Here is a 22315-nt window from a genome sequence, read left to right as displayed (position 1 = left end):
TGAACAGCTTTTAGCAAACTCTATTGCTATACTGAGATGAGGAATATATACTGTATGTGTTTTGTCAAAAATAAAGTCATCAACTAACTAATGAATCCTTTACTTTGAAATACGTATGATAAAATGTATACTTTAGTTATGAAAGACGTTGACTAGTTTTGAAAAGATTATAAAGTATGTATGTGCATGTAATATATATGTGTGTGTGTATTTATGAAGAGTTCAGATGCAAAAGCCTCTAAATGCCATCTGAAATTTTCTCCTAGAATGATCATTTTTATGAAGCTTGTATATTTAAGTTAGCTATAGGTGACACACCTGAATGAATGGCTCATTAAGTATGCAGGGACGTAGTCTCACCAGGTGTGAACTACTAAATATGCATGATGCTGTTGGAGCGTTTACGCCCCATCCGCATATTGGCTTTCCAAACTAAAAGTGTTTCACAAAACTAAAATCAATGTATCGTTTTATGTGAATGATTAGGCAGGGTGATTTTCACATCATTTTGAAGAAAAAACCCTAGGCGACGACATCCATTAGTCAAAAGTCTTATTGCCACATATTTAGTATGTGTGTTGTGGCCTTATTTCAGAAACTTTAATTTTTAGTTTTTTCGATAACCATGCATAAACATTATTCTCTCAAAAATGAAAACATGTACAAACATGTGGCTCACATATTATGGTAGTCCTGTTTGTGCAATATAGAGTGAATTTACACCTTTGCCATTAATATGTTTATAAGCAACTGAAAAAAGCACAAATGTCAGGGCATGTCAGAACATCTCAAGGACCCCAAAAACACCCCAGACCCCAGAGGGTTAAATGTGATATTCTGAGCTGAACAGGAAAGAAGAAATCTATCGTTGAAACAAACAAATTATAGTGACATTCATTATAAACAAGTGAAACTGTGGGAAACACACTAGTCAAATAAACTCTCTCATACGCCACCAATGCAAATGTTTCTATGCTTGGTGTTCGTTTCAAAAGAAGAGTTGTGTATTTCAGCAGGAAGGCCTTCGTCAAGGTTAAAACATGTCTATCTGGAACATGAGCTGTTACTCCAGAGAGGAGAAGAAACACTGGAGATTCAGTGAGCAGAGGAAGGAGAAGTGAAAGACGAGGCACAGCAGGGGGTGTGTGTGTGAGTGTAACTGATCATCTGATGTGTGTGTGAGTCAGGACACGATCTGCTGAACTCAGTTTATAGATGCTCAACTCACACTTTCTAGCTTGAAAACAACTGGAGAACATGTTTAACGAAGGAACAGAGTGACTGGTTGAGATCAGACTCATTTCCAGGCTCAAGAGGTTTAAAGCGCAGTGATATTTGTGATATCCGATATATATTTATCTGATATTTGTGATATATATATTAGGGCTGTCAAAGTTAGCGCGTTAATAACGCGTTAACGCAAAATCATATTAACGGCACTATTTTTTTTAACGCTCGATTAACGCAGCGCGTATTTTCTGTTTGACCTATGGCCCAAAACCTAGTTGGAGAAATGGAGATACACAGTGTTGCCAACTTAGCGACATTGCAGACCCCTTTAGCGATTTTTTCCCTTCAACAAAGCGCCCAAACCTTATTTAGTTTCTGAGAATCTACCGGTACCACGCGCGCGCGCCTCTCTCTCTCTCGCTCTCTCTCTGCGTCTCGCGCTGGAGAGAGGAGCAGCGCTTTGATTCAGTTAAACACAGATATGATGTTGCTTCTCTAATTTTACATGCAAGTATAGCCAAAATCGCAAAACAGATATTGTGTTTATCTTATGTGTATTTGATTTCATCAGACGACGGCTCGATTATCAGGATTTTTGTGCAGATTAACATCTTGGAAGGGAGAGCTGGTTATATCTTAATGTGTCGCGTTTCAGTCACCATTTCATATTCATTCCGTTGTTTGACAACAGAAACAGTAAAATATACCAATGAAAACAGTTTTATTGAGAATTTAGCTTCATCAAAATGGGCACAGAGAGAGACAAACTATAATGTAGCCTAATAATAAATAATAAATGTACATTTAGCATTTTCAGAAGAGCTGCCCTGTCATGCAAAAATCTAAACATGTTTGTGTTAATTGCTCAGTGCAAAGAAAGAGAAGTAATGGGAACCTGGTTCCCATTTTACCATTTACCATTTCTTTGTTCTTTCTACACGTGTCTAATAGACATGAACAAGTTCTTTGAAAAACATCTATGACCTTTGAAACATGTCTCGTCTTCATGCTCTATGTTGACTATGGTTTCAATAATAAACATACATTTGCATAAAGCATCCATATTTATCCATGCCCACGTTGATTAGAGTATTACAAACTTGAAAAGTATTCATTTAAGGTACATTTAGAACAAATAAAAAAATGTGCGATTAATCACGAGTTAACTCATGACAATCATGTGATTAATCGATTAAAATTTTTAATCGATTGACAGCCCTAATATATATATATTTATCTGATATTTGTGATATCTGATACTCACCGATCATGAGTGTGATCCCGAGAGTGGAGTGTCCCGCTGATCCCGTCAGAGACTGAATACGGCCGTACACCCAACCAATCACGTTCATGTTCACCGTGCTGCCCTGAACACACACACACACACACACACACACACACACACACACACACACACACACACGTCAGTCATATTCACTGAGATCACACTCAAATAAACCTCTCCACTGATTTAGGATGGACGTGTAACTCACACATCTTTCACACATCGAATTATCACCAGAACTTCATCGAAAGTTTCACAATAATCCACCAAATTGACTTTATACACACACACACACACACACACACACACACACACACACACACACACACACACACACACACACACACACACACACACACACACACACACACACACACACACACACACACACACACACACACACACACACACACACACACACACACACACACACACACACACACACACACACACACACACACACACACACACACACACATACACTACTGTTCAAATGTTTGTGGTCAGTAAGATTTTCTTTAAATAAATTAATAATTTTACTATGCAAGGACGCATTCAATTGATCAAAAGTGACAGTAAAGACATTATAATGCTGCAAAAGATAATAAATGTTTTTCTTTTGAGCTTTGAGCTTTATATTCATATAATAATCCTGAAACATAAAATTTATGACGGTTTCAACATAAATATGGACTGATAATAATCATAAATGCTTCTTGATCATCAAATCATCATATTAGAGCGATTTCTGAAGGATCATGTGACACTGAAGACTGGAGTAATGATGCTGAACATTCAGCTTTGATCACAGGAATAAATTACACTTTACTATATATTGACATAGAGAACAGATGATTTATATTTGAATAATATTTCACTGTTTACTGTATTTTTGATCAAATAAATGCAGCCTTGGTGAGTGTTTAAAAAAAAACTAACACTAAATGATCTCATGAAACCCAAACTTCTGAAGGGCAGCGCTTAATAATGACACTGTCATAGAGATATGAATACATATTTTTCTTTAATAAAATGCAGAACAGATTCACGTCAAGTATGAAATATTTATAACCAGTAAATTGTCTAAATTGTTCACAGAGCATTGATACATTTTATGTCAACGATCATTTTAAACCCAAGAATGAAGCTCATTCACAAACACATCGACTCTGATCTGTTCACACACACTCACCAGTCTGGCCATGCTGAGCTGCAGGCCGAACACCAGGTTGAGCTCTTTCCCTTTAAACCAGTTGACAGCATACGTGTTCTGCGCCACGGCCAGAGACTCTCCACCGATGCTGCACAACAGAGAGGATCAGCGTACACACACACACACACACACACACACACACACACACACACACACACACACACACACACACACACACACACACACACACACACACACACACACACACACACACACACAGGCTTTTAATCAGGAGACACACTCACCCAAACACAAACCGACCCAAGTTCATCAGCCAGAAGTGATTGGCCAGAGCGCCGGCCGCGAATATGATCTGCAAAACAACCGTACAACTCATAAACACACACACACGCGCATCAGTCAAACTGGGTTGCGTGAGTGTTGTGGATGATTGACATCACTAATGTGAGCAATAGCAGAACAGTTTACATGTGATTATGCATATGGTAGAGTATCGTTTTAAAATGAGCAATCGCAATAAATAGACACAACTGAACAAAGAAGCGACTGAAATAAACAGTTTCAAGATTTTCAGTATTCAGGTGTTCAGAAACTAATCATGTAAAATAACACTGCACTTTATAAATAAAATATACATTATAAATATAGTTACAAAAGTGATTCAGTCAAGAGCGAGTGGATTTTCTCTCTGTCTCTTATTGTTTGATGAGTGTTATAGAGACGCAGCAGGAATATTAGCGCTGTCACTTTAAGAGCTGCACAGTACAGTTACACATGTGTGTGTGTGTGTGTGTGTGCTGAACACAGCGCGAGTCGTCTCACGATTCAGTGCTTTAGAGTCATATTGAAATGCTCACAAAGAAATCGATAAGAGGAATCATAATTTTTATTTTATAACAAGTATCCGATTCCTGAACTCAAGTATTCGGTTCCAGAATTGATCAATTTTCGATTCCCAACCCTATCAATGCGTGTGTGTGTGTGTGTGAGAGAGATAACCTACCTGCCCCACTAACACAAACAGAGCAAAGATTACAGTCCCCAGCCTAGAACAACACAAGAGTTAGTCAGCGGACATTCAAGAGCGCATCACACTCTCAGTCCAGCACATGTGATGAGATACGAGTGAAGCGGGAGTGTGTCTGAGGCCGAGGAGAGTGTGTGTGACGTATGAATAAAGGAGACGTTATGAGTGAAGCGGGAGTGTGTCTGAGGCCGAGGAGAATGGCAAGCCGTTTTAACTTTTATTCATTTCCAGGATATGAATCCTTGATATCAACAATTCAATTTTCACTAGTAAAAACTATAATTCTTGATATCTGTAATTGTATTTTCACTAGTGAAATGTTGATTTCTGATATCATGAATGTGATTGTTACAAGTAAGAAAGCCATTTTAGATATCGGAAATTATATTGATATCAGAAATACATTTTCAGATATCAAAAATGAACATTTTTACTAGTAGCAAATTAATTGTTGATATCTAGAATAGACATTTTTACAAGTAACCACGTAAATCTTGATATCAGGAATTAGCATTTTTGCTAGTAACAATGTAATTATTGATATTAAAAATGATATTTCTACTAGTAAGAAATACAAAGAGTCACTAGTAGCAATTCAATTGTTGATATCAAGAATAGACATTTCAACTAGTGACAACTGAATTATTGATATCAAAAATAAAGGTTTTTACTAGTAAGAATTTTATTTCTGATAATGTGAAACTGGATTTTCAACTAAGAAATCAATTCTTGATATCAACAATTGATTTTGAACGGCAGCCTATGGTGACATTTCACTAGTGAAAATACATTTACAGATATCAAGAATTATAGTTTTTACTAGTTGAAATTCAATTGTTGATTTCAAGAATTATCATTTTAACTATATGTTATTGTTGATATCAAGAATTAGCATTGTTACTAGTAGAAATATAATTCCTGATATCAATAACTATCATTTTAACGAGTGAAATTGAATAGTTGATATCAAGGATTAATATCCTGGAAATGAATAAAAGTTCAAACGGCTTGCCACAGAGGAGAGTGTGTGTGATGAGATGTTATGAGTGAAGCGGGAGTGTGTCTGAGGCCGAGGAGAGTGTGTGCTGGACTGGACCTGATGCCGAAGACCCGGTCCAACAGAAAGCCTCCCAGGAAGCAGAGGAACACGTTGGGCCACGAGTACCAGGCGTACAACTGCATGAAGGAGGCCGTGTTCAGACTCATATCCTACACACACACAGAGAGAGAGAGAGAGAGAGAGAGACATCAGGATCAGATCAGACGCCAGTCAATCAGTGACAGCACACACTCTTTCAGCTGATGCTTTATTACACACTCAGTCCTACTAGGCTCAGGTAGAGATTATTTTCTGCAATAATCCGAATGCCAATGAAAAATCCAATTGGGTTTGTGTGGAGGGAATCAGGGTGACCCTGCAACTCTCCATGTATTAAAGAGCTGATACAAAAACAGCGACCATCACACACACATTACCTTACTGTAGCTGTAGACTTACAGGATTTCTTATATTTCTGAATGTTTTCTCAGAGGACATGACCCTAAATCCACACACACCTGTATGACTTGAGTCTGAAGCGCAGCTGGATTATCATAACAGAAGTAACTGCCTGCAACAGACACAACAACACAGTAAACATGGTAAGTTTCACTTTCACATGAAATCTGACACCACTGAGCCCAAACACGGTAACAACAGAGTAAGTCCACGGTACTCTGACTGTGAATGACACTCTGTCATGCGAATATAACGCGATATGGATATGAATATGTGGATGGTGTGTGTGTGTGTGTGTGTTGAGACTCGTCGTCGGGATTGATTGTGTTCTTCTTCTTACCGAAGCCCAGAAAGCACATGAAGACCAGCACCAGGATCCGGTGGAGCAGATGCCTCGGGTCACACAGCGGGCTCAGGTGCCGAGACCCCTCATCTTCCTCATCTTCATCATCTGCATCTAAGAGACTCCGGTGCTCCTCTCTGTCTGCCATTTCAAACTAGCAGAGTCATGTGACAGGCAGCTGAGGGTCACGTGATCAATAGGGAACACTACCGTTTTTTCAAACTTGGACAATCTCGCATTTCCTGACCGCATGGTATATGTTTTATATATTTCGTGTATTTATCTGTGTTGTGTGTGTTATTCTCACAATTAAATTCGTGTTTAAAAACACAAGTTTGTTGACACACGTCGAACAGAAGCGGATGACCGTTGGAAACACAAAAAAAGTGAATTAACTTTCATGTCACATGATTTTCCAAATTGATTAATAAAAACCATTATATTATTATTAATGTTATATGCAAGTAGCCTAGTTAAGGTCACCTAAGTGGGACCAAAATGAAGGTTACATTCTAAATTGAATCGCTAATTTAGAATGTAACCTACATTTTTTATTTTATTTCAGATATATAAATGTAGGCTACTAGTATTGTGATACATAAACACGCAAAACCATTAAATTAGTTTATGTCTGTCAAACTCCAGTTTATGCCATAAATCACATGACCTGCTAGACGTGACATCATTTCCTTGGAGGGAAAGCAACTACAAGAACAAAGTAAGTGTCAGTCATAAACTTTTCTCTCATTTTATCATTTCTAGAAGACTCTAATGGTGTAAAACATCCCATGTCAACCCTGTTGTGTTGAAAATGTTTCTTTTCTTCCTAAATGTTCTTTACATCTGCTGCTAGCATGTTGTTGTTTCCTAGCTAGCAGTGGCACTGCTTCTATAGCTTCAATAGCCCATTACACATGGTAAAAGAAGTGGACAGATTTCCTCAACCACACAAACACTTTGGTCCAGCCTCCAGGTGTGTTATCCTGTATGGATATATGGCTATGTGGATCACTTTACTGTTTATTATGCATGATTTCCTGAAACAGAGCACAAAATATTATCTTTGAGTCAGCAATCCGTGTCCTCAATATCACTTTCCATCATTTTATTCTCCTGTGAAGTCTCTTGAACTTGAGCCAGCTCCTTGTTGGCATCATCTTCCAGGAAGTGACATCATTGTGGAGGGAAAACAGCAGCACAAACATCAGTGGACTGATGAATTCTGAGATGTTTTGTGTCGTGAGATTCCTGTGTGTCTGAGCTCACGCAGATTTGGGTGAAAGCGTGGCGAGAGTTTGCTGAAGTCTTCTGGATCTGTGTAAGGAGAGCGTCAGTGTTGTGTAACTGATCTCAGCTGTATAAACAGGGCTGAGGATGATGGAGGTGTTCTGGCTGCTTCTCTCTCTCTCTCTGCTTGAGCTCAGTGTGGCTCTACCCGTCTCTCACTCCACGGACCCAGCGCCGATCCAGCCCCAGGTAAACCAGTGCTCATTACGATGTGCTGTTTCTCCACGAGTGACTGTGTTGGCTGAGGTTATTCCTGTCTGGCGTGAGCATCTTCAGGGTTGTTGTGATCCAGAAAGCTTTGACGGCTGATTTGTGTCATGCGATGATTTCTGAGGAAGCCTAATGGTCTAATGATATACGATAACTAAGTGAACAATTAATTACTACAATATTATTTATCATTACATTAATAAAGTGGAAGAACTGACCACTGACTGCTACTTTAAGACGCCATTTTGATTCTTTTAGCTCAAGTGTCATGGAATCGAATAAGCCAATCAGATGAAGGGATCTCAGTAGACAGGAAGTGACACGATCACTGGATACAGACATGCTTATCTTTTAATCAGTTTTTTTATGATTGTGAACAAGAATTATTGTTTGTTTGATGGTAAATATGAAAGATTGGTTGAACAAAAAAACAGAGTGTTTGTAAAGTCTGAATGTTTATTTTTCTGTATCATTTTGTTTCCATGTACATCAATGAGCCAAAACATTGTTTTGTAGTCATAGGGGAGGCGAATATTGTTGATCATCTCCAAACAAGGCCACATATTAAAGTCCCCCTGTAGTCAATCATTTTATCCCTTAAAACTAATTTTTAAACATCAAAATGACATATTTAAACGTTTTTACCTTGAAAAAAATGTCTTCATGCCTTAAAATATCTTGACTGTAACTCGACACCTTGCCTCATTTAGTATACGCGGTTCTATGAATATGCAAATGAGCCCCGCCTCCACTCACTCACTCAGCTCAGAGATCCACTGGTTGACGATCACACGTTGATCTGATTGGTTACAAGGTAGTTTGTGACGTCAGAAACACCAGCGATTTCAAAGCGTGTGTTTGAGACTGTCTTTGGTTCACTGCAGTTTTAAGGAGGAAATACTCAGCAATGCTGTCGACTTATGAATTTACACATGGATTGACTTAAAGCATATTAAAAACACCACATAGACACATAAACAACATTAAGCTGGATCTTCACCACAGGGGGACAGGGTAGATTAGATGGGTATCACTGCTCTGGCTCATCAGTGTGTGTTGTCCGGTGAGATGCATCACACATGTATTTATTTAAATATATTACAACGAAAGATTCCCGCTGAAAGATAAGTGTAAGTTATGAGGTTGGCTGTGTGTAAACTGACCCGGGTATGTGGCGTAACATCCCTTCACTCTCTACATATGGCTCATGTTTCTGAGGGAATCATGTTCTCGTGTGTGTGTGTGTAATAGCTCAGGTTAGGTGAGGTGTTACGGCGTTCCCAATGCGACTCGAGACACACAGATTTAAAACATCATCATCATTTTATATTAAATCACCACATTTGCAACTATTTGCTGTACAAAGACATTTACAATGTACCCTTCCAGAGCCGATCTCTGCAAATCACCCGTGACCTTCTCGACATGTTCACTTGTTACAAACGTCCGTGATCTGTGTGTGTGTGTGTGTGTGTTCAGTTCTTCCACTTGCTCTTCTTGGTGGGCATCTGTCCCGTGGCCTCCAGGTGTTTGTTGACCAGATCCTCCTGAACGCTGGGCAGACAGGGCTGATATCTGCTGTAGTCCATGGTGTACTCGCCTTTACCCTGAACACAACACACACACACATGATGAACCACAGATGAGAGCAGGAACATGCGTGTCTCTACAGTCTTCAGTACTGAGTGTGTGTGTGTGTTACCTCAGTGCAGGAGCGCAGCTCTGTGGAGTATCCAAACATGTCATTCAGCGGGATCTGAAACAACATGATCACAGTCATAAGGGTTTGAGTTTAATCTAATAGCTATATTTCCCGCCACTGTATTCGGGCCGGGTCGGGTCGGGCCCTTGATAGGCTAAAGCACGTTACGTGTCATGCGCAGCGTCTCGTCCACTCTCACTCGCAGTCTCGCACGCGTGACGCATCACACCTGCTGTGCGTGCTGTAGGCTACTATTCTGCTGCTTAAGTGCAACATGGAGCTTGAAGAAGCAAAGAAAAACATTTAAACAGAAGAAATAACTTTGAGCAAGTTTGGAGGAAAATCGGAGGTATGGAAACATTTTAAACTAGTCGTGCGGAGTGACAATATGTGTTGGCTTTGTCTCGTGCATTAAATGCGGCACGCTGCTCGCCTATGACAGCAAAAAAAACGGGGACTTCGACGATGAACAGACACATGAAGCAGTCTTGCCATGGCAGAAATTATGATAGTAGTCAGCCTCAGGCCTCAATGTCCTCTTTTGTTACTTTTCCGATCCATTCAATTATTTCTGAATAAACAATGTTTACATGCTTCTTCCTTGTCGCATTATTCATACGATAATTAATAAATGCACGCACATGAACTTGATAAATGTTACAGATATGTTTACTATGCACAAACAAATGCCTTTCCTTTACATGTGCAAAATTCAGAATTAAATGAATGTGCTGCAATTTGTACAAAAAGAGGGTCTGTAGTAACCTACGTGTTATAGCTATTAAATAAGCACATTTAGTTTCAAGTTTGTTAAGTTTCGTTTTGAAGAAAGCTTTTCTTTAAAGTGAATTTCGTTTTGTATAAATTGTATCTTAATTTTAATACATTCCAATTGCCTGGATTTAATACATAAAAAGCAATAGGCCAATACAATATAATCATGACATGCAATCGCCGGCGCGTCGCGGTCACTTAGCCTACAGTACACCATTTGAAACTCGTAACACACGCTGTCACCGAATTTACAAATCTTGCTTGTTGCTCACACACATATTATGTTGAAATAACAATATGTTGTTGTAACATTATTAATCTTTAAGAATATTTGATTGAATGCTGAATGTTGTGTGTTTGTTCAATTTCATAAAATTAAAACTTTAATTGTGATAATTAAAATAACTGAATATTTAATATTGAGTGGGCAATTTTTGCTCATTTAGTAATAGTATTTATATAATATATATAACTGCGCAGCTCCCCCTGTAGCTTAAATGATCTAGCACAGCAGCACCTGCGTTAAAAAATATTCTGGCGCCGCCCCTGGTTATAACGGCCCACATATGGTCGGGTTTAAATCGGGCTCGGGCTCATAATTACAGTGAATGTGTCGGGCCGGGCCGGGCTCGGACACAACGTGCTCGGGCTCGGGTAGGGTCGGGCTTGATTTGTTGGGCCCGATCTAAGCTCTAACGTAAACAGGTTTATTTTGGATGCGTTTAATCGTTTCACAGCCCTAATTTGGACAGAGAAGTGCTGAATTGTCAAAAGTATCACAATGCAAAGAATCTCGAGTGTCTTAAAATAGACTTTTTCTTTAAACTAGCGATGCACAAATCAGTATCGGCCGATATATGTTCATTTTTAATGTCATCATTATCGACTCAATATGTTAAAGCCGATAAATAATGTATTATCTCCTTCAGCTGAGACACCTCAGATGCGCACTGTTCAACATGATAATTTTAATAGCTTGAAATATGATTGGAGTCACTTTGAGGAAAATGCAGTAAAGTGCAGCGTGTGTGTGTCATATAGACACATAAAATGACAATAAACAGGCTATATATCTGAAGTTTTGGGTCTTTTAATGGTCAGTTTTGTTTTTGTGATCAGGCTCTTAAAAACGATATAAAAGTTTGGATTTAGATTTATCGGCCAATATATCGGTTATCGGCTTTCCAATATAAATAATTATCGGCCCATATTTTCCTGAGCTGAAACTATCCTGGTCTTTGTGTGGTGGTCCAGCGGTGTGAGCGATACAGATGCAGAGCTGAGTTACTCACGTCAGCGTAGAGTGTGAAATAGCCCTCGGCCCCGTCCTGTCCCGTGATCACGCCGTGCCTGCGGTTGACCCCTGCGATGACGACCCCCTGGAACTCGTTAGGAGCCACGATCTCCACTGACATCACGGGCTCCAGGATCACCACACTGGCCTTCTCCAGCGCTGAACACACGGCACACACACACGTCAACACCACCAGCGGGACACCGCAGCGAGAGCAAGAGAAGAGGAGATGTGGAGCTCATACCCTGTCTGAGAGCGCCCTCTCCTGCCCGGATGAAGGAGATCTCGTTCGAGTCCACCATGTGATGCGCTCCGTCGTCCAGCACGAACCGCACGCCGGAGATCCGGTGTCCCGTCAGTGGACCCTTCTCACTCGCCTCCCTGAATCCCTGAGGACAGAGGAACAGCTTCAACCAATGCTCTGACCAGCGCTGAGGCTAGACACGTTTATATCAATGAGCCATAAATCATAATAATGCGCCTTTAATTGCCTATGTAAAATATGTATAGCCTAATCAGCGCACAAATTCAAACATAAAGCTTAAAGCACCACGCACCGGCAAACGTAATGAATATGAAAGTCTAGTGAAAAAAAAAAAAAACAGAATGAGACTGTCTAAACATTTTAATAATTTACTGGTAATGTTTTCTGTGTTTTTGACTGCAGAGATTAAGAAACGATGCCGACTCGTCATCTTCGACGTTTCATACGGATTACATAATCGAAGAATATATATTTTTCCCATTGGAATCTGTTCATTCAAAAGTAGACACGTCAAGCTTTCTGTATATATATTTCTCATGTCTGAGTTTCGGCTCACTTGTGTGATGTGCTCGAGTTCACTGAGACCGAGACGGCAGAAAGTGACATTATTTTACACAAACACAACGTTTTGTTGTTATTGTGAGATTTCAAAAATAAAAGTAGTCCCTTTATAGTCTGCATTACTGAATGAGCAAACATGAGGGAGTATTAGAAGTTAAATGGAGAGATTGCGATATGCCACTAGTTTTTTTTCTGCGACTAATACAATTTTGGTCGACTAAGCCTTGACTATTAGGGAGCAGCCCTAACCTAAAGTGAACCAGAGTTCAACCGAAAATGATCATTCTGACATCATTCACTGACCCTCATGGCGCTCCAAACCGACATGACTTAAAAGAAGATCCTCTCCGCTCTTTTCCGTGTGAAAGTGAACGAGGAACGAGTGTTCTCAGGCCCACGAAAGAAACCTTAAAATTACTCATTTCTGAACTCATTTTATGGAGTTCTGTCTCTGATTGGACCGTGCGAGTGAGGAGAAATCTGCTGCAGTTCTGCTAGTTTCATCCACACACTTTTATGACATATTTAAAAGTTTTTTCCTTAAAAAAAACTTCATGCCTTAAAATATCTTGAATGTAACTCGACACCCTTGCCTCATTTAGTATGCGTGGTTCTATGAATATGCAAATGAGCCCCACCTCCACTCACTCACTCACTCAGCTCAGAGATCCACTGGTTGACGATCACACATTGATCTGATTGGTTACAAGGTAGTGTGTGACGTCAGAAACACCAGCGATTTCAAAGCGTGTGTTTGAGACTGTCTTTGGTTCACTGCAGTTTTAAGGAGGAAACACTCAGCAATGCTGTCGACTTATGAATTTACACATGGATTGAGTTAAAGCATATTAAAAACACCACATAGACACATAAACAACATTAAAAGCCATAATTTCTCTATTTTATTCTTTGTATCAGTTCATGTAGCTCTAGAAACCATGTGGTGTATTTGGGAACAAACGCCACAGACACTTTCTGTTTTCACGTTTCAGTGAATTTTGTGTATTTACTATGTATGTTTGCACTGATTGCATGCCTATTGTAGCCTGTACTTCTCTGAACATCACATGCTGATGATGAAGTCTACGATCTCGCGATGATGCTAACGCCTGTGGATTGTGTTGCGAGACTCTCCTGAGGTCTTCTCTCACCTTCTCCACGGCGGGCACAAACTGCCTGGGGATGTTGGTGCCCACGGTCTGGTCACTGAACTCCAGCTTGGTGTAGTTCTCTGGCTCCAGCGGCTCCAGGACGCCCACCACTTTACCGTACTGACCCGAGCCTCCAGACTGCTTCTTATGGGTGAAGTCAAACCTGCAACACACACACACCTGCGTCAGTGCTGGAACACACATCCAGTGTTCACAATACACCCCGTTCTCTCTGGATGCTGATGTAGAATTAACCAGCAATATTGTGATGACATTAACATTTTTGAGTGATAATGCAATATCTGTGTGTATACTTTACCCTCTGGTGCTCTACGGCCATTTTTGACCGAACAAATACATTTTTTGGGGGGGAATTTTTTACTTCATCGGAATGGTACGAAACTTGGCAAAGGTTTTGGCACTTGCTGTGTGAACACACTAAAAAAATCATGAACATGATTGGAACAGGTTAAATGGTCCTGAAACAATAGTCACACTTGTGCTCCTCGCGGTCAAAAATGAGCGCATTGGAAATGAATGAGACGAATTCCCTCTAGTGGAAGCGTTTGGTAATGCATTTTGAACATAACTTGTTTAGATTTAGGGCTTTGATTTTCTCACAGTTTTAGCGTAAAACATGTTTTTGAAAATATATATTTCATATAAAAATTGAAAATGGTATTTTTGCAAATTTTTCATAATAAACGTAAAATTCTGTAACTTTTTTAAAAAACTTTTCACTTCAGCAATAATCTGCCAAGTGTCATCTTTAAAAAGAGATCAAACTTTTATGATGGATAGATGCACTTTAATGATGGATGGATGCGCTTTTATGATGGATGGATGCGCTTTTATGATGGATAGATGCACTTTAATGATGGATGGATGCGCTTTTATGATGGATGGATGCACTTTAATGATGGATGGATGCACTTTTATGATGGATAGATGCACTTATGATGGATAGATGCACTTTTATGATGGATAGATGCACTTATGATGAACATGCACTTTTATGATGGACAGATGCACATTTATGATGGATAGATGCACTTTTATGATGGATGGATGTGCTTTTATGATGGACAGATGCACTTTTATGATGGACAGATGCACTTTTATGATGGACAGATGCACTTTTATGATGGACAGATGCAGTTTTATGATGGACAGATGCACTTTTATGATGATAGATGCACTTTAATGATGGACAGATGCACTTTTATGATGGACAGACGCACTTTTATGATGATAGATGCACTTTAATGATGGATAGATGCACTTTTATGATGGATAGATGCACTTTTATGATGATAGATGCACTTTTATGATGGATAGATGCACTTTTATAATGAACAGATGCACTTATGGATGTGCTTTTATGATGGACAGATGCACTTTTATGATGGATAGATGCACTTTTATGATGGACAGATGCACTTTTATGATGGACAGATGCACTTTTATGATGGATAGATGCACTTTTATGATGGACAGATGCACTTTTATGATGGATAGATGTGCTTTTATGATGGATAGATGCACTTTAATGATGGATGGATGCACTTTTATGATGGATAGATGCACTTATGATGGATAGATGCACTTTTATGATGGATAGATGCACTTATGATGAACATGCACTTTTATGATGGACAGATGCACATTTATGATGGATAGATGCAGTTTTATGATGAACATGCACTTTTATGATGGATGGATGTGCTTTTATGATGGACAGATGCACTTTTATGATGGACAGATGCACTTTTATGATGGACAGATGCACTTTTATGATGGATAGATGCACTTATGATGGATAGATGCACTTTTATGATGAATAGATGCACTTTTATGATGGATAGATGCACTTTTATGATGGATAGATGCACTTTTATGATGGACAGATGCACTTTTATGATGGACAGATGCACTTTTATGATGGACAGATGCACTTTTATGATGGATAGATGCACTTTAATGATGGATAGATGCACTTTTATGATGGACAGATGCAGTTTTATGATGGACAGATGCACTTTTATGATGATAGATGCACTTTAATGATGGACAGATGCACTTTTATGATGGACAGACGCACTTTTATGATGATAGATGCACTTTAATGATGGATAGATGCACTTTTATGATGGATAGATGCACTTTTATGATGATAGATGCACTTTTATGATGGATAGATGCACTTTTATAATGAACAGATGCACTTATGGATGTGCTTTTATGATGGACAGATGCACTTTTATGATGGATAGATGCACTTTTATGATGGACAGATGCACTTTTATGATGGATAGATGCACTTTTATGATGGATAGATGCACTTTTATGATGGACAGATGCACTTTTATGATGGATAGATGTGCTTTTATGATGAACATGCACTTTTATGATGATAGATGCACTTATGGATGGATGTGCTTTTATGATGGACAGATGCACTTATGGACAGATGCACTTTTATGATGAACATGCACTTTTATGATGGATAGATGCACTTTTATGATGGATATATGCATTCTTATGATGGATAGATGCACTCTTATGATGGATAGATGCACTTACGGACTTCTAAATAGAAACAGCCATTCACTGCTATTATAAAGCTTGAAAGAGCATGACATTTATAATGTGCTGAGAGAGAAACCGCGCAGTGTCTCTTTAAAAGAGGGCGGGGCTACAGCACAAAACAGGAAGTGCAGGACTCTCATCCCGCAGAAACTCTCTCAAGCAGCTTCTACAGTTCTGCTCGTGTCTGAACACTTGAGTATTTCTTCATCTCCTCGTTTTGACAGTGATCACATGCTCTTGTTATGCAACTGTGAGAGACTCAAAGTCCAGTGTAAACCACACACACACCCTGTGAGTGAGGTGTGTCTCAGTGCTTGTGTGTGTCTCTGCTCTCTCAGACACAGACGATGGCCACAGGAGATCTGGTTCCCACACACTTCCCAGCGCGGCGAGCGGCTCAAGTGGCCCTGCATCACCTGAACACACACCACGGCTCGCCCTTCAGGGTGTTCGGCCTGCAGCGGGTGCACACGGCCACGGCGGAGGACCAGGTGAGACCAGCTCAGAGACACTTCAGCAGAGACACTCGTGAGGGGAAAAGAGAAGCAGAACTCCAGAGCACGTGGATGTGGATTTGAGAATACATACAATAATCACAAACCTGTATTCTGAATTTGAAGTTGCAGACAAGTAGTTACATGTTAGGTTTGCATCTAATATATCGTGAAAATAGTTGCAAAAGTCAAGGTGTGAAATATGAAATGGCAGATTTGAGAAGTTGCAACAAGTGCCTAAGTGAGGTGATACTGCGAATGTGAATGAAAGGATAAGTGCAAATATGTATTACAAGTTTGTGTCTGTCATTGTATTTCTGTGTGTGGCATTTTACACATTTGTAACTACTTGTCTGCAGCTTCAAACTCAGAATACAGGTTTGTGACTATTGTCTGCGAGTGCAAATCTCAACATTCAACTTCAGATTTGTATTTAATAGGTTTTCACATTGGAGCTGTGAGTGTAAGTTTTAGCATACAAGTACGAATATCTATTGTACAAGTTCTCTGTTCACATCTACATGCTCTGGAGTTTTGCTCCTCCTTTACCTTCAGCGAGACTCGGCCTGTGAGTGTTTGCTAAAGGACTGCTAACTCTTGCGTTTGCTAAAGGACTGCTAACTCTTGCGTTTGCTAAAGGACTGCTAACTCTTGCGTTTGCTAAAGGACTGCTAACTCTTGCGTTGACAGGTCGTGGGAACCGGAGGGAGGAAGTACAGCCTGGATTTCTCCGTGACGGACTATGGAAGCTCGGTACGTTTCAGATCCATTGCAGACGAGGTGTAAAACCAGTCAACTACACAACTCACTCTGACTCACTCCTGCCAAACCAGCTGAATGAAAGAGCTCTAGTTTAATACTAAACCAATAAACTTCCGTCATTGTTAGAGAAGGGAGTATCTGTTACTTCAAAACTGGCTCTGACAACGATTTAATCAAGATTATCATCGATTTTTTGTCCACAATAACAATAATTTGATTTTGGTGTGATTCATAATTCTTTTAATTATGTTTTAGGTAACACTTTACAATAAGGTTTGTTAGTTAACATTTGGTAATGTTCATTTCAACATTAACTAATACTTAATAAAATCATGTTAACATTAGTTAATGCACTGTGAACTAACAATGAACAGCTGTATTTTTATTAACTAACGTTAACAAAGATTAACAAATACAGTAACAAATGTATTTCTCATTGTTAGTTCATGTTAGTTACATTAACTAATGAAACATGTTTTCAAATATACATTCACCAGCACAAGAAATGGGCCGATGCCTTCACATCAATCCGTGTCAGTGAATTACCAAATCAAATAAGGCGTTTAAAGCTTACGAACATCAAGATTCACCATAAATGTTTTAAGCTGCATTCTCTACATCCATCGTTGTCCTCTGCTTTGCGCAAACTATGGGTGTAACTTCCCGACTGCCAATAAACATGTTTAAATGGCATTTTTCTCACTCCTGCGCCATCTAACTTAAAAGTTTAAGAGTATTAAAGTGCCCCTATTATGCTATTTTAAAGGTTCCTAATGTTGTTTTGGAGTCTCCTACAACAGGTTTACATGCAGCAAAGGCCAAAAACACTTTAATTCTCTCATAATATCCAATCCATCAAGCATTCAGTCTATTGAAACCCCTCCAAGGCTAAGTTATGTAACACGGATGTTGCGTTAATCAAAAACTGTTTCATTAACTAAGTGCTTTCCGTCATTTTGACACAAGTATTGTGTTTCTCCCTGCTTTAGAAACTTGCCTGAAAAGCCACAGATATTCCTGTGATACTGATGTCTGATTAAAACACCAAGAGTTCCACTGTTTTCCTGATGGATAAAAACGTCCAGCTCATTCAGTCAAACTGATGGATCAGGATTATTTGTCATTTTGAGTGGCAGTCCCCGGACAGGAAGTGCCAGCCATACTTTAAAATTGGGATATTCTCCAAATATTCCATTATATAAATTATATGAGTATTATAGTAACAGCAATATATATTAAAGTAATGTAATATTATTAAACTCCTTAATCGATGCATTACATGTTCACTGACAGTTTCTAAAAGTTTCTAAAGAACTCTCTTCTGCTCACCAGCTGCATTTATTTGATCAAAAATACAGTAAAACAGTGAAATATTATTCCAATGTAAAACGACTCGGTTCCCTGAGATTAGGGGACGAGTATTGCGTCTGCTAGACGCGATGGGGAAAACTCCTTTTTCTCCGAATACTGAAGCCTTTATAAAATAACGCAGTGCTACTGCATAACAGTGCAGAGACTAACCGCATGCTTATTGGCTGATCAGTGGGAACTGCACGAACCTATGGCGGAGCGGCGTAACTGCGCGAGCCAATCAGGGCACAGCCCACCGATCCATGCGCAGAGCCCGGCAAAAGGGGGCGGGGCATCTGCCTATAAAAGCCGCTAATTTCGCCATTTGATTCAGGTCAACCGACTGAAGCGACTATCACAGAGTCGTGTGCGCCCTAGCACGGCCGTCTCCGCAATACTCGTTCCCTTATCTTAGGGAACCAAGGCTACGTTAGTAACCGATTCGTTCCCTTTCGAACGGTCAGTCGTATTGCGTCTGCTAATCCAGTCACGCTGGATACAATCCAATCCAAACAGGCAGCTGATATACAGCCGTTTCTCTGTGCTTGTCCAAGAGCTGGAGGCCGATCTGCCCTGGCACAGAGCTCCCCAACCCATCCTCCCCGCGACTGTCCCCAAGCTTACCCCAGACTTGTAAAAGCTGGGGTCTTTCCAAGGGGCCAGGGCTCTGATGAAAAAAGGTCTTGCCGACCCCAAACTTTTGAACAGTGTGATCGAGTGAGTCGACTGAAGCCCAGGTTTTCCATCATAACACGTCTCTAATGTGTGTGTGTGTGTGTGTGTGTGTCAGGGCTCGGTGCTGCGCTGCTCAGCGGAGGTGTTGTTCCCCCGGACGGAGACACACACACACACTCCTCCGGAGGTGCATCTGCGCTGTGAGGATCTGACACACATCAGCAGCTCGCCGGAGGAACTCGCTTTCTACCAGAAACACACAGCGCCTCACAGCGCCGTCTCTGCGCACGACCTGCCAGGTGTGTGTGACACACACTAACACACATACACTACCAGTCAAAGTTTGGGATCGGAAAGATTATTAATACTCTTAAAAGAAGTCTCTTCTGCTCACCAAGGCTGCGTTTACAACTTAAAAAATCTTCCCGACCCCAACCTTCTGAACAGCAGTGTCATCACACACACACAGGGCTCAGCGCTGAACTCTCCCTCTCTCTCTCTCTGTGTGTGTGTGTGTGTGTGTGCAGACAGCTACGGGAACATCAGCCAGGACATGCAGCCGTTCTGGCATCTGGCTCGTGTGGCTGCGTCCTTCATCATGCTGAGAGAGTCCAGCGAGAACACAGAGTATAACCTGGCACAGGTGGCCAACCTCACACAGCAGGTCAGAGCTCCACACACACACACACACACACACACACACTGAGAGAGTCCAGCGAGAACACAGAGTATAACCTGGCACAGGTGGCCAACCTCACACAGCAGGTCAGAGCTCCACACACACACACACACACACACACACACTGAGAGAGTCCAGCGAGAACACAGAGTATAACCTGGCACAGGTGGCCAACCTCACACAGCAGGTCAGAGCTCCACACACACACACACACACACACACACACACACACACACACACACACACACACACACACACACACACACACACACACACACACACACACACACACACACACACACACACACACACACACACACACACACACACACACACACACACACACACACACACACACACACACACACATCATGCTGAGAGAGTCCAGCGAGAACACAGAGTATAACCTGGCACAGGTGGCCAACCTCACACAGCAGGTCAGAGCTCCACACACACACACACACACACACAATTTAAAGTGTGTAAGTGATTGCCACATGTTACGAGAGGCCGAAGAATAACGTCCTCTATCTCAGGAGACGAGCGAGAAGCAGCTGATGCTGAAGTACCACGTTCTCCTTCATGACATCGTCTCACAGGTGAGAAACACAGATCATCAAAGCAGAGCGAGGTCTCGCACAGAGGAAGAGTGTGTGTGTTAACATCATGATCTGCTGTGCAGGAGATCGTCCACTGGAAGCTGTTATGCTCCTGGTCTCCTGAGGGGGGCGTCAGAGTGCTGGACACCGAGTGGCTTCCCAAGTGCCCTCATGACACCGGACCGCCAACAGCAAACTGAGCACACACACACACACACACACACACACACACTGCTGTCTGATCACGCATCAACACTAATAAACAGAGAAATACCGCTGGCTGCAGTTCATTCATCAGAGAAAGCCCTGATTCACTGCTGGACACATGCAAACACACAGCCTATGATTCACTGTTACAGTTTTTGCCATTTTTTTATTATATTTTATATTTCCTGTGTTCAATTCAAGGCAGTTAAAGTTTTTTAACGCAAACTAGACTTTTACATTTTTTTATTTCAGTTCATGTTTACTTCATTTCAAATGATTTTGGTTCAACTTTATTTTAATGTTTCCTTTTAACAGTTCAAGTCTACATTTAAGTACTGAGTAATGTTCATTAACAACATGTATGTACTATATCATTAGGGTTAGGGGTTTAATTTAGGGTTAGTTGTAATTATGCATAATTTATAGTTATCACTACTAGGGCTGTCAAAATGGGTGAAAAGCTAATTTTGTTTCTTAAATTTGAGCAAAATTCTAATTATATTCGAATTCTAAAGGCAATCCTTTAAAATAAGTGTCTTCTGTGTCCACAAGAGGGCGCGAGCGAGCGCAGTAAACAAACAAAACATCAGATCAAGCATCGCATCTTTTATTGAAATGAAATGAAATTCACTTTTTAAAGTGCATTAACTTTTGAAACAATTGTTCTTAAATAAAATATAATTTCCTTAATGTGTATGCGAGGAAAATGAGGTTACAATAGTGTATAAAGCAGTGTAAGTGCTTCAGTAACCTGAGAAAACACACACTTCAACACACAGCGTAATGAACTACACGAACACACAACAGCAAAGGTTTGGTCAAGTGTGTCGTTGCAGCTGCTCAATATGTGGATACACACACACTTGTAAGATGTTTTGGTGTAAGCAAGATTCTCTCTCACTCTCTTTTTCCACCATTTCTCCAATTAACAACGCGGCGCTGTATACTGGATGAGCTAATAAACACACACCGCGTCAGTGATGTCATCATGAGACTCTCGACACACCAGTTCGATGTGCGGTTTTTGCATTCAAATGTGTTTTTATTTTATTTTTATCAACAAATATTCAAAATTACATTTTTGTTTGACAGCCCCAGTCACTGCAGTGCCTGTATGTGTATACGTGTGTAACCACTGTACAATAAAGAGTTACGCTGA

General features: G+C 40.4%; 3 protein-coding genes across 5 annotated transcripts in view; 1 reads left to right on the top strand and 2 right to left on the bottom strand.

Moving 5' to 3' along the window:
- mfsd1 (major facilitator superfamily domain containing 1) overlaps positions 1-6729 on the bottom strand; it is a 24594-nt gene extending 17865 nt beyond the window's left edge. The window contains exons 1-7 of one of the 2 annotated variants that reach the window (XM_081370775.1): positions 6555-6729; positions 6274-6326; positions 5813-5925; positions 4693-4735; positions 3974-4041; positions 3708-3816; positions 2495-2597 (exon numbers count right to left, since the gene is read on the bottom strand). In XM_081370775.1, coding sequence (XP_081226901.1) covers positions 2495-2597; positions 3708-3816; positions 3974-4041; positions 4693-4735; positions 5813-5925; positions 6274-6326; positions 6555-6705 — 640 coding nt within the window. In that variant the 5' untranslated portion in view covers positions 6706-6729. The remainder of the gene's footprint in view (positions 1-2494; positions 2598-3707; positions 3817-3973; positions 4042-4692; positions 4736-5812; positions 5926-6273; positions 6327-6554) is intronic. The other variant, XM_081370774.1, reaches the window with a different exon arrangement.
- Positions 6560-22315, top strand: lxn (latexin). Of its 2 annotated transcripts, XM_081370778.1 has the most exons (10): positions 6699-6810; positions 7203-7275; positions 7411-7530; positions 7679-8033; positions 16729-16881; positions 17575-17637; positions 19787-19970; positions 20199-20335; positions 20887-20949; positions 21033-22315. In XM_081370778.1, exons 4-10 carry the CDS (start codon positions 7932-7934, stop codon positions 21147-21149), a joined length of 819 nt encoding a protein of 272 aa, XP_081226904.1. In that variant the 5' UTR covers positions 6699-6810; positions 7203-7275; positions 7411-7530; positions 7679-7931; the 3' UTR covers positions 21150-22315. The 2 variants fall into 2 exon arrangements, with proteins under 2 accessions (XP_081226905.1, XP_081226904.1); XM_081370779.1 differs by lacking the exons at positions 7411-7530; positions 7679-8033 and having other exon boundaries at positions 6560-6810.
- Positions 8383-22315, bottom strand: part of gfm1 (G elongation factor, mitochondrial 1) — a 29084-nt gene continuing 15151 nt past the window's right edge. Inside the window, exons 14-18 of the mRNA XM_081370773.1 lie at positions 13802-13964; positions 12069-12213; positions 11823-11983; positions 9757-9810; positions 8383-9661 (exon numbers count right to left, since the gene is read on the bottom strand). Coding sequence (XP_081226899.1) covers positions 9530-9661; positions 9757-9810; positions 11823-11983; positions 12069-12213; positions 13802-13964 — 655 coding nt within the window. The 3' untranslated portion in view covers positions 8383-9529. The remainder of the gene's footprint in view (positions 9662-9756; positions 9811-11822; positions 11984-12068; positions 12214-13801; positions 13965-22315) is intronic.

The sequence above is a fragment of the Scardinius erythrophthalmus genome, assembly GCF_964197995.2.
Source record: "Scardinius erythrophthalmus genome assembly, chromosome: 7".
In the NCBI taxonomy this organism is placed as follows: domain Eukaryota; kingdom Metazoa; phylum Chordata; class Actinopteri; order Cypriniformes; family Leuciscidae; genus Scardinius; species Scardinius erythrophthalmus.
The sequence above is the reverse complement of the archived record's forward strand: the minus strand, read 5'-3'. Positions and strand labels throughout refer to the sequence as shown.